The 12,728-nt window shown below is 51.1% G+C and overlaps 1 protein-coding gene across 2 annotated transcripts in view; it reads right to left on the reverse strand.

Annotated features, from left to right (window-relative positions):
* Positions 1–2,387, reverse strand: part of SPTBN2 (spectrin beta, non-erythrocytic 2) — a gene marked incomplete at both ends in the record, with an annotated part of 30,677 nt that extends 28,290 nt beyond the window's left edge. For both annotated transcript variants that reach the window (XM_082844874.1, XM_082844873.1), the window contains one exon: positions 2,231–2,387. In XM_082844874.1, coding sequence (XP_082701000.1) covers positions 2,231–2,387 — 157 coding nt within the window. The remainder of the gene's footprint in view (positions 1–2,230) is intronic.
* Positions 2,388–12,728: the final 10,341 nt, after the last annotated feature.

Raw genomic sequence — 12,728 nt, forward strand, 5'->3', positions numbered from 1 at the left:
AGGGGGTGTGCCTCAAGGACGGTGGAAGTTTCGAGGAGTGGGAAAAAGGAGTCACGGGATGTCTGAGCCCCGAGCTGCGGGACCCGTCGTCAGAACACACCTGGCTGCGGCGAGAGGAGACGGAGGCAGCTCCAGACAAACAGGTCGGACAGTGACGGGGGAGGGGTGGGAGGCGGAGCTTTCCGGCTGGGGCAGGGCCAGGCCCCGCGGGCCGCAGGAGGGAACTGCCGGGGCCTTAGAGACCTGCCCGTCTGGCCCCGAGTTGCCTCCGAGTACACAAGACCCGAGCGAGAGGCCCCCGAAGCAAAGTCCTGCTTTCCCAAGGTCTGCAGGTGTGATGAGGATGCCCCCTCTCTGTGACTCTGGGAGGTCCCCCTTCAGGATGTGGGCTTTGATCCCCAGCTCAGGGAGCAGAGAAAGAGAAATCCTTGAAGGGGCAAAGCCAGCTCAGTAGTACTAGCCAGGCACTGTGCTAGGTGTTTGCTTACATTCCTTCATTTGTGAGATAGATGTTGTTATCTTCCTCACTTGTTTGTCATCCTCACCTCCAGTATCAGCTCCTTCCCTGCCATGGGGCCCATCAGGCCCTCCTCGGCCAGGCCATCCCAGGCCCTCAGTACACCCACTGCCCGGGCACATCTACCCGATTTCCTTCTTACCTTTCTATGGGCTTCAGCCCTTGTCACTTACAAGCTGCTCTTGCCCTTCTCCCATGTTCCTTCATTCTGTATTTATTTGGCACCTACTGGTGCGAGGCGCAGTGCTAGGCAAAGCCCATACAGCGACACCTCCTCAGGAAAGCCCCGTTTAGTAGTGGAGATAAACACCTATTGACAGCATAGGTGGCATATGTCGCATGCGCAAACATTGCAACAGTCCTGGGTATCACGTGTCGTGTGCACACAGACATCATGACCATTCTAGAAGCTACTGTTATCCAAAATCAGGGTACCAGAGAAACTTTCCCCCAGAGAGGTGAGATTCTCCATAACCCATGTCTTCTGCCTTCTCTCATCTATAGAAACAGCAATATGAGTATTTCACAAGCCAGCGTGTAGACCTAACGGGAAGGACAGGGAGGCCCAGCAGAAGTTGATAAGGGACCCCCAGAAGCAATGGCTACCACATGGGGATCCTCAGAACGGTGTTGGGCTGCCTGAAAAGAATTACCTGGAGAGCTTAAAAATTCCGATTCCTGGACCTTAGGTCCAAAGATTCTAATTTGGTGTGTCCAGAAAGGGGTTTGAGAACCTATATTTGTGAAAACATCCGTGGGTGATCCTGTAAAAAGTGCGGCCAAGTTTGGGAACCACCCCCCTCAGTGTCTACCTTCTTATAGGAGGCCACCCCACCCATGCTGGGAGCACCACCTCTCAGGAAGGAGTAGCTGTGACCTCTCCCACTGCACTGGGCTGGGAGGCCAGCAGGTCAGTGGAAAAGACAAGGGTGGCATGGAGGAGGGAAACCAAAAAGGTGGGTGGCCTTGGGGTGTGTGGGTGACTCAGCCCCACGACAGCGGCAGCCGGTGGTGTCAGGTGGCAGCCGCACTCTTGTTGCCATGACAACTCCTCCCCAGAACGCAGGGAGGCCCGTCGAACGGGTTTGCTTGTGTTCGCAGGGGCTGAAGGAGAGAACCGAGGCCATAGGGGAGGGCAGGGGCTGAGGCAGGCGGGGAGAATGGGCGGCTGCGGAAACCAGAGGCAGGCAGAGGGAACCTGCTTCAGGGAACCAGTAGATGAAATAGAGGGAGGAACAGGCGGCAGGTGGAAGGAACAGGTGGGGAGGGAGAGGAGAGGCTACTGGACTAGGAGGGGGAACAGGTGTGAGAGATGACGGTGGAAATCAAGGAAGAGACAAGAGGATGAAAGGTAAGGGAGAGGTGGGTGGAAACAGAATAGCAAGACTAAGCGCAAAAGAATCAAGGAACATGACTCAGGGATAGAGGCCGGGAAGTCAGCTGAGCGCAGAGGGGAACACAGCTGAGTCCCAGGGTCAGCACGGCTTCTCCCTGCTTGTGGGGAAGGAAGCTGGGCATGTTATGGACTGTGCGCGGTTTGTCCTTGAGGCTGGAGTTGGGGGCCAGGGGCTTGGTAGGGTGATCTGGATTTCCCGCTCTAGTGCAGCAGCTTAGAAAGAGTCGGTCTTCCCATGAAGTTGAAGGACTCTTCATGACAAGCTTCCCATCCCACATCCATTCTCAGCATCTCCCCCCGCCCTCCCCTGACCTCACCTGCCAGGGCCTTAATTCGAGACCTCTCGAAGAGGCGGGCCGAGCTGCTGTCATTGTCCCAGTCTGAGTCGGGCAGGTCCCAGCGGTTGTTGATGTCACTGTACTGGCCCTGGATCTCCAAGCTGTCAAAGTCTGTGGGTGACAGGGTGCTGCTCATGGTGGTGGATGGCCTCCTGCTCCTGCAAGGGGGAATGTGGCTGGTGAGGCGCCTCTCAGAGCCACTGAGTCCAACACTCACCATGTCCTCCTCTCTTCCTGCCCTAGATCTGCTCTGCTCTCCTGACGGCCAAAGGTTGTGGTCGTTGTTTTCACCAATGGAAATCATCCCCCAGTGGGAGAGAGGAAGCCATGGTGGAGAAGCAGAGACAGACAGGAACACAACAGACACACGTGGAGTGGGGCTGGAAGGCAGCAGTGTCTCAGAGCGACATAGTGGAGATGAAGGTCTCCAGAACCTGAGGCCAGAGAGGGACAGTGGGCAGGGGGCCGAAGGTGGCGATGGCCCTCAGCGTGGCTCAGGACAGCAATATGGACACCAGGGCAATGCAGGAAGCAGGCCTGGGACCCCTTGGGCAATAGTGAGTATAAACTGGAGTTCTTTCATTCCTGGTTCCACAAACTGTTCTGAGTGCCCCCGCCCCCACCCCCACCCCCAAGATGGCCTCCTATACCCTGTAAACCAGGGATCCCCACACCCCCGGGCTGCGGACCAGTATGGGTCCATGGCCCGATAGGAGCCAGGCTGCAGAGCAGGAGGTGAGTGGTGGGTGAGTGAGCGAAGCATCACCTGCAGCTCCCCATCACTCCTCATCGCTGGCATTACCACCATCCCCCCCACCCCCATGAAACCAGAAGGTTGGGGACTGCTGCTATAAGCGATTTGAGGTGAAAAGACCCACATCCTGCTCTCAGGCCAAGATGCATCTATGATACACCAGGAAGACTGATGCACTGCTAGTAAGCATGGATAAAGAGCCCAGGAGTTCAAAGGAGGACACAGTATGGTTATCTCCCCTTGTTTTCCTTTTACTTGTGACAGAGAACACTTAATAGGTGCTCAATGAACGTCAGCTGTGATACGTGTCCTCGCCATTTACATGCATCACCTCACCGCAACCCTCTGTGGGGCAAGGGTCCATTATCATCCCCATTTCATAGATGACGAAGTTGCTCCATGAAAGTTAAATCACGGTTCAGGGTCGCTGGGAGGCAGCTGGAAGGCGCAGAGCTGGGTTTTGAAGCGAGATTCTTTTTGACTCTGGAGGACAAGCGCTTAATCATAACATTTACATGTTCTTGAACTTCCTGGAGCCCTTCAGAGCTCCCTTCTAGGGCCCAGGCTGGGGAAACTGGGACCATGTGTGCTCGCCAGCACAACTCACGACTCTATTTTACACAAACAAACCCTGTCCTTCTCCAAACTAACAAATGAGTTTCAGATTAGCTTCTAGGGATTTTTTTTTTTTTAAACCTCTACTATCCAAAGTTCTCGAGTAATTCAGCAGCCATTCAAGAGAATGGAGGGGGCTGACGCTGTAACTGAACCCCAAATTCTTCATTTCTCATTTTCCTAGTGCCTCTTAAATACAAAGACATTTTCATCCTTAGCACCACTTCCTAGGGTTGGGGCTATGACCTTGGCAGTCTCTGGCTCTAGAAAAAAGGTATGGTACCTCTTGTGTGGTGTGGGGGAAGGAAGAAAGAATGGGTGGTGAGTTGTGGGTGGTTAGCGAGATGTGAGATGTGTTCCCATGGGTGTACAGGGCAGAACTTGGCTTCTGTCATTAAGTGGTTTCATCAAGCAGAACCCGCCCCACGTGAAGGCCAGGACTGTCTACCCCTCCCTTTTCTCCCAAAAAGAAAACACACACAAACATTTCCCTGGGAGTTAAGGTCTCAGGTTCCTAGATTTGGGCTTTTCATTCCTTGTAATAGGAAAGAGAGCTTCATTTTTACTAGGCTGAGGACTCCTTTCTCATTTAAAATCCATCATTTTCCCTAATCCCCAGCAGATTCTTTGAATTTGCTCTGTAAATATTTATATAAAAATAAATTCGAGGGCAGAGTCAAGTCAACCTGAGCAAAGAGTGCTGTAGGCAAGGTGTGACCTGAACTAGAGTCCCCAAGTACTCTCAGCCACTGGACAGGGAAGCAGCCTAAGCCCTGGGACCAATTCGAATTCCATTTCTCTGGGCCCCTCAGATTAGGGCTTCTTCCACAGCAGCCATGCTCACACTTAGCTCTGGGATGCACATTTCTAGCACTCCCGCTCTCCCTGCACAGAGCTCTCCACAAAAAACCCTACATACAATGTCCCACCTTCTATTCTGTGACCCTTTTTCCTTTTATCAGGAGTCACAAACCTACTAAAGCCAGCCCCCAGGGGTATGGCCAATGAGCTGTTATAAAAGAACTAATTTGGGATTCTTTTAGGTGGGCTTGCGCTTTCCACTTCTCTACAGGCCCCACCATTCCCTGTTGGCTCCTTCCCAGCCTTGTCACACATTTTTGTTACCTGCTTGGCCCCTGAAGGCCTCTGAGGTTTTCAAACCTTGTTTTATATCTTTGTACTCCACAAAGAGCAGAAACCGAAAGAAGCAGACTGTCAGACCCCATCTCCAAACTGCTGTGTGTCCCCAGGACCTCTGGAAGCTGTACAAAACCTAAACATATACCTCTTTGTCTTCTTTTTGGTGACCCAACTTTGTCCTCCTGACAGATCCTATTGGGACCAAGGCATGGGATCCAGACCTCTCAGGGAGGTCTGGGTGTTACAGCCTCTCCTATAACCTGGGGGAGAAAATATGAAGCTGAAACCTCCCCTTCTCCCAAATAAAATGGTCCCCTGGCTAAATCCAATTTGAGACATACATGCTTTTCATCCTGAGTTTCCAAGATGCCTCCCATCATATAGATAAGGAACCAAGATGGCACTGGTGTCCTTAGATCAGTGGTCCCCCAATTTTTTGGCCCCAGGGACTGGTTTCGTGGAAGACAATTGTTCCATGGACAGTGGTGGTCGGGGAGGATGGTTCAGGCAGTAATGCGAGCGATGGGGAGTGGCAGATGAAGCTTCACTTACTCACCCACTGCTCACTCCTACTGTGTGGCCGGGTTCCTAACAGGCCGCAGACCCATACGTGTCCACGGCCCGGGGGTTGGGGACCCCTGCCTTAGGTCACAGGACCCCATGGGGCCACCATGTTGGGACTCCAAGGAGTTTATTCCCATAGTGAGTGATGCTTTCTGGTGTCCTTCAGCACAGTGGTTCTGAGGGCCTCTGAGTTTTGGTTTTCAAGCATTTGGGCTTTGCAGACCCCTGGCCTTTTGGACAATATGCTGTGTTCTGTGTTCCCTGCTGCCACGTCCAGAGTCCTGTAGTTTTCTGGTTGAGTTTCTCTACATAGATCCCATCCTGGTTCCTCTTCTCTGATTTATCATTCCTCGCTTATGATTTGGGTCTCCATGCTCATTTCCTTAGTCAGCCTGTGTCCCAGCCCCATGACCGCCTAAATCAACTCTATGCTGGGGAATCATCAACCTGATTCTTCTCCATGGATTCCTGGACTCTGGCAATAGAACGGTACAGCAGCTAATCCAGATTACAGTTTCACCAATGCCTTATTCTTAGCCACTGACCTGGAGGCCAGGCCCAAGTAGCTTACATTGTTCATGCTATAATAAAGCCAACTCCCGCCAGCTGCACGCTTGGGGTCCTGCTAGATTATATGCCCAAGCGCTGCTGGATGCGGACTCTGCTCAGCCTAGAGCTGGTCCTCAAGGGCAGCTGCCCCGCTTCCCCTTTCCTCCCTTTCGCTGGCCTGTAAAGCTAGAAATCCTATCCCCCCGGGCTAGAGTCTGTCTTGTACCCTAATTCCTTCTCTCAACACATCCTCCTCCTGATTAATTCTTTCCCTCCCTCAGAGACAGTTGATCATTCCCTCCTCTGTGCTCCCACAGCACTTCAGCGTGCAGCTATTATTACACTTATCACATTGTATTACAGTTAGTTGTTTATGTGTCTCTCTGCCTGCTCCACTTTTAACCCGTTGAGGACAAGGGCTGCATCTTACTCATGTTGGTGTTTTCCCAATAGATGTTCAATAAAGAGATATTGAATGAACTAATAAAGACCTATTGTATAGCACAGGGAACTGTACTCAATACTCTGTAATGACCTATACAGGAAAGGAACCTAAAAAAGAGTGGAGATATGTATATGTATAACTGATTCACTTTTTTGTACAGCAGAAACTAACACATTGTAAATCAACTATACTCCAATAAAATTTTTTAAAAAAGAAAAAAAAGAACATTTAAAAAAGAGACATTGAATGAATGGGCCATAATTTTTTTTCCATCAAATTCATGTCTTTTTTAGATTTAGAGAAAAAAACACAAGGAAAGAATGAAAATGGCATCAGAGAAGACCCTCTGCTTTTCATCTGGAGTACCATCAGTGTTGAGCTCTATAGTTCAGGATCAGGGATTCTCAACCTTGCATGAATCGTAATTACCTGGAGGGCTATTAAAACACAGACCACTGGGCCCTGCTCCCCAGAGCTTCTGATTCAGGAGATCTGGGGTGGGGCCTGGGAATTTGCATTTCTAAACTGTTCCCAGATGATACTAAAGCCACTGGTCTGGAGACCACATCTTGAGGGCCACTGTTGTCCAAAGATGAGAAGCAGTTAAATTAGAGAAGCTATGAGGACATAGAAGACACAAAGTTTCAGGGATGAGTGTGACCTGAGGTTAGCCCCTGGGTCTGTTTAGGCTCTCTCCCATGCTAAACTCAAATACAACTTCCCCTCAGAAACCCCAAGATCCACAAAGAACCAGAAGCCTCAGGCAAGGAGAGAGGAAAATGAAGATGGAGTGGGCTCTAGATCTAATGAGACAAATAGAGCTGATGGCTGGACACAGGCAAATTGCAGATGTGCGGAAGGACGACGATATGGCTGGAGATGCTGCTGGGCGGTGGAGTTGAACAAATGACAGCGGGATGAATAACAGATGAGAAGGAATGGGGACTTTGGCAAAGTAAAAATCTTATTTGACTCAAAGTATGAGTGGACCAGCGGAGAGGTAAAAGGAAAAAGAAATCACAAACAAACTCGGGGCTCCTAGGACAGCAGAAGGAAATGCACGCAGGGCAACCAGAGAACCGAGAGACAAAACCTCAAGCATTTCCCTCAAGGCTGTGGTCCTGATAAAGCACCAGGAACTCTCCTCCAAGGAATTTAGGAACTGGGCTGAAGAGTTGGACTATATTTTTGTTTGATCGTCTCCTTTAGAATCCTCCACTCAGGGCAGAATTATTCAGATTAATTTCCACTCCCTTGCTACGCCCCTCCCCCAAGTCTGTAGCCGATGGGTTACATCAGTTTCCCTAAGGGACAAATCTAAGATCCCTATTAGCTTTTTTCTCCCTAATCCCTTGCTCTTCTGAATATGCCAAGAGGTTGCCCAGCACCTCAAGCTAAGTCACACATTTGGAATTCACTCTGCCCCCTTCACCTTCAAGGGAAACTGGTTTGTAGACACCGTGCCGGTGCCTGAACCGACCAGCTCTCCAGCGCCGGAATTGTGGCTGCTCTCGGAGGGGAGGAGGGCAGCTGAGAAACAACCCACGGAGACAGCATGTAGCAGGTTAGGACAGGGGCAAGCCTGCAGATCAGACAAGTATGCAATGCCACGAGGTTAAAGGGGTAAAGTCGTTCTGAGCCACAGTGGGTGGTAAATGCCGATTGTGGTGCTGGAGCTGGAACCGCTCAGGAGGAGGCCTTGCCCGCTAGTTCTGTGCCCACGGACTCCAAGCCCTCTGCATATCTCGGCCACAGGGCCACCTTACGCTGCCTCTTCCCCGCCACCCGCAGGGGCTTCATTCTCCCTTTTTCCTCTGCCGGTGTTCCGGTCACCACAGCCAACCGTGTCCCTCTCTCACACACACTGTGAGGGAGCATGTCACTCACACTGTGAGGGAGCATAAAAGGAGAGCATGCAGCTAGCTAGCTACCAAAGAGGCGAGGAGAAGCCCACCGGCTCCAGAGGGAGCCCCCAGCCAGCTCCCGAGAGGGAGTCGAGCGCTCACAGCAGCGGGGCAGAGACAGCCGAGCGTGTCCGCAGCACTTGGACCCGCGCCGGCCGGCCCGCCTCCGCGATGCGAACAGCTGGCGCTGTCAGACTCGCTCAGAGCCCAGCGACCCGATCCCTTAACGCGTTTGTCAGCCCCAACTCTTCCAGACTCTTCTCTGGTCTCCGGAAAGGCCCGCGTCCCGCAAGCCTCGATCCCCGCTGCTCGCACACGGGTACCTGGGTGGCTGGCACTTGACTCTCCATCCTGTCCCCGGGACCCAGCGGGAGCGAGCGCCAGGAGCCGCATCTTCCCACCCTTGCTCCCCTGGCCGGCCCCGACCCCGACCCCGACCCCGACCCCGCCGACCGCACGCGGCCGCACAAAGCGCACAGCCCCGCCGGCCGGGACAAAGCGGGCACGGGCACCGGCACCTACCTCGGTGCGGAGCGCCGGCCGGACAGCCGGGAGCGCGGCGGGCGGGGGCGCACCGGTCGTTGCCGCGCCCGCAGCCCAGCCGCGAGGGGCGGTTGCGGGCGGCGGCGGGGCGCACGGCAGGCTGCAGGCGGGCGCTGTCACGGGGCGCGAGCGGCGCGGGGAGCGCGCGGGGCCGGCGGTGGCGGGGCGCGGGCGCGAGCGGCGGGACTGCGGCGCCGCGGAAGGAGGACAATAGCCTCCCCCTGCCGCAGGCCGCCGGCTCCCGCGGGAGGCTCGGGACCATCTGGAGCCGGCAGCCCCGCGGGACTCGGGGCGGGGCCCGAGTCACCCCCTCCCCGCCCGGCGCCATGGCAACCGCGGCCCCTCTCGGGTCTCCGCTCAGCTCCCCGGCCCGGGGTCGCTGACCTTCCCCGGGGCTAACACGGCGTCGGCTCCTCTGCCGGCTCCCGACCTCCCCCCCAACCCACCCCCCGCCTACCCTGTGAGTGCCCCCAGAGCCCCGCCTTCCGGTCCTCGCCGGCCCTGGTCACCCTCGGGCCATCCGGGTACCCCCCACAGCTTGGGGGCTCTGTCTCCGCAGTTTGAGTAGCCCACCTTTGTCCCTGCTACGCTTTTCGCCCCAAATCTGTATCCCCGGGACACGCAATGCCTCCTTTAATGGCACTCACCGTCCAGAAGATTTCCCAATATTCAGCCTCTGTTTCCCGTTTCAATTTTTCCTCTTTGGGCACCTCCAGTCAATCCATCTCCCTTTAAGCATTTCTTTCATCCAGCCCTTCTCTCTCTGGTCCTCCTTCGGTCAGGTAGGCCGGCTGTCTTTCCCAAAGCATCTCCACGGTACATGTGGAGATTTGTCTCCTCGCAGATCAGATTCTCAGAACAGTCATCACTGCAGCTTCTCTCAGCTCCTTCTCAGCTCCTCTCATTTATCAACCAGAATTCCGGCCTACTCACTGTCTTAAAAGGGAATGGGGGTGGGGACGGACATATCTCAGCCTGTCACAGCTGGGTTTCTCCTTGGTTTAGTAGCATCGGAGTGGTCTAATGTCTAGTGGTCTAAGGTCATCGAATAGTAAATTGCTATCTCCTTAAGAGAGGAAAGAATTATGCCCAAATCATAAAGTTATAGAGTGTCAGGTAGGTGCTAAAAGTGTGTTATTTCATGTGACCCCCCCCTCCCCAACTCCAGCTTTAAGAGATAGGTACAGTTCTTTCAGACTAGGAGACTAAGCTAAGAGATGAACTAGTAATAATAGACTGAGCTTTGTACAGAGCAGTCTGAATTGAACCATTAGATTTTACTGCCCCTGAAGATGTGGGCCTGTTTCTACCTGAGAAATGCTTGAAATGGCCAAGTAAGGGCAATGTGAAGAATGGGCTTTGCCTGGATTATTGGTTTAAGGTTTTGTTTATTTATGAGTAATGGCATTTTAGGATTTGGCTCCTTTCTGAAAAGGTATACATAATGAAACAAATATGTAAGTATTTGAAGTACTTTCCAGATATGATTTTGGTAAGGTGAAATCGTTTGTGTTAAACCCACCTGAAAACATTTTCAAGGTAAAAAAAAAAAAAAAAAAGCCTGCTACCAATCCAAACTAGTTGTGTCATCTCACCTACCTGGCCTCAGTTTTCCTAGTCTATAAAATGGGTTGGGAGAGGGGTTGTTGTGTTAGTTGCACTAAAAGAAGAACTTGAAGTTCTCTCCCAGCTCTGATAGTCAGATTCCACCATTAAACTGGAACCAGGATTCTACCACCAAACTGGAACTTGGCCTTCCGGAGTGCACTTCACTGTTAGCTGTAATTCAGTCTACTTATTTTTTAACAGTCACTCCTCAGGCAACAAAATCAAAGAAGTGAGGGCATAAGCTGCAGCTGTTCCCAAAGGTAGTAGTGAGTGCATTCAGGAGGAAGGGAGCACCGAGGTGTGCTTTTGGTCATCAAGGAGACTTGGTCAGGGATGTTAAAGCTGATGGGATGAGAATCAGCCAACCTGCTGCTGCTGTACTGGTTATGGGAACCGAGGGTCTCCGTGATAGCCTATTAGATTGTGACCCAACTAGAAGACAAGGATATTAGATCTTATGATAAACATGACAATAATATCTTGTATATAGTGATTTCCCCTTTTCAACATCGCATAACCCTTTTAAAAGCCTCATAAAGTAAACGTTCTCATTCTCGTTTTATTGATGAGCAAACTGATGCTCAGACACCGAAGCGAATGCCCAAGCACATAGAGTTAGGTCGTAATAGAGACACCAGGTCTTCTGATTCCTCATATGTTCTTTCCCCTCTGCTAGAGAGGGAGTATAGAAGAGTGGTTAAAAGCATCAATTTTGGGGAGGCATGGATTGGGAGTTTAGGATTAGCAGATGCAAAACATTATATATAGAATGGATAAACAACAAGGTACTACTGTAGAGCATAAGGAACTGTATTCAGTATCCTGTAATAAACCATAATGAAAAGGAATATGAGAAGGAATATATATATGTACAACAATCACTTTGCTGTACAGCAGAAATTAACACAACGTTGAAAATCAACTATACTTCAATAAAATAAAAATTTTTAAAGTATCAATTTTGGAGTCAGACTCCTGGGTTTATTTTATTTTATTTTATTATTTTTTTAATGGCTGCATTGGGTCTTAGTTGTGTCACTCGGGATCTTCACTGAGGCATGAGGGATCTTTTGTTGTGGCGTGCAGGCTTCTCTCTAGTTGTAGCGTGCGGGTTCACTCTCTAGTTCTGGCACGCGAGCTCTGTGGTTTGCTGCACATGGGCTTTCTCGTTGAGGCGACCAGGCTCAGTAGTCGTGGCGTCCGGCATTAGTGGCCCCGTAGCATGTGGGATCTTACTTCCCCGACCAAGGATCAAACCCGTGTTCCCTTCTTTGGAAGGCGGATTCTTTACCACTGGACCACCAGGGAAGTCCTGGTGTCCTGGGTTTAAAACCTAGTTTTGCCACCTCCACCTGTTAACCTTGGGCAAGTTACTTAACCTCCCTGGAATTCAGCTTCCACATCGTAATGTGGGGATCAAATGAGTTATTGCAGATAAATTACCAGAACAGTGCCCCATACGTGGTAAGCACTCAACTAGTGCCAGCTATTATTTTACCATATTATCATTTTACCATACTGTTTCCCAATTTGGGGAGGAAGCACGTTCAATAAAGAGAACACTGAGATCGCCTGTCTCAGCTCTGTAACTGAGTTGCTTTGGAAACTTGTTATTTTGCTCAGTAGTGCATCAGTACAGTCAATGATGAAGAAAATATCTGCTTTCTTTTTACATGAGTGGCAAAAGTGAATGGAGTGATGTCCACCAAATATGCTGAGCTTCTCGGATAAATCCAGGTTTGCTGCTTACATTACCAAGATTCATGGAACGGTCTTGGTAGGACTTCCTGCCACCAAACCTACAGGCACAGCTGAATTCTCAGCTTTTGTTCCTATACCATGGAAGAGGTGTCCCTCCTTCTGTCTGAGACTGATTCTTCCTGCTCCTGCCCTAAGTCCCATCCCCTCGCACAGCCCCATGGCTCTCATCCCTTCTGGTGAGTTCTCTCTCCTCTGGCTCCTTCCCATCAGCATTTAAACATGCTCAAGTATCTGCCAGCTTAAAAATGTAGTGAGAAAACCGGATCCTTCTCCATGTCTTGCCCTTAATCTTTATGATGATAGTCTTCTAGAGTCATTTGAACTCATTGGCTCCGCTTCTTTGCCTCCTTTTCAATCAAACATTCATCCAAAACCTACCTGCTTTATATGCCAGACACTGTGCTGGGATCTGGGGATCTAATACTGAGTAAAATGGACACTGTCTCTGTCCTCTTGGAGCTTACAGGCTGGTAGCACTGATGGATATTAATAAAATAATCCCTCGGGTATATAATCACAAAGTACTGTAGAATGAATGAAAAGTTCAGGATGCTATGTGAGAATTTAACAGAGTCATGACCTGGTTAGGGAGTT

Source organism: Leucopleurus acutus, assembly GCF_964270905.1.
Source record: "Leucopleurus acutus genome assembly, chromosome: 8".
Taxonomy (NCBI): domain Eukaryota; kingdom Metazoa; phylum Chordata; class Mammalia; order Artiodactyla; family Delphinidae; genus Leucopleurus; species Leucopleurus acutus.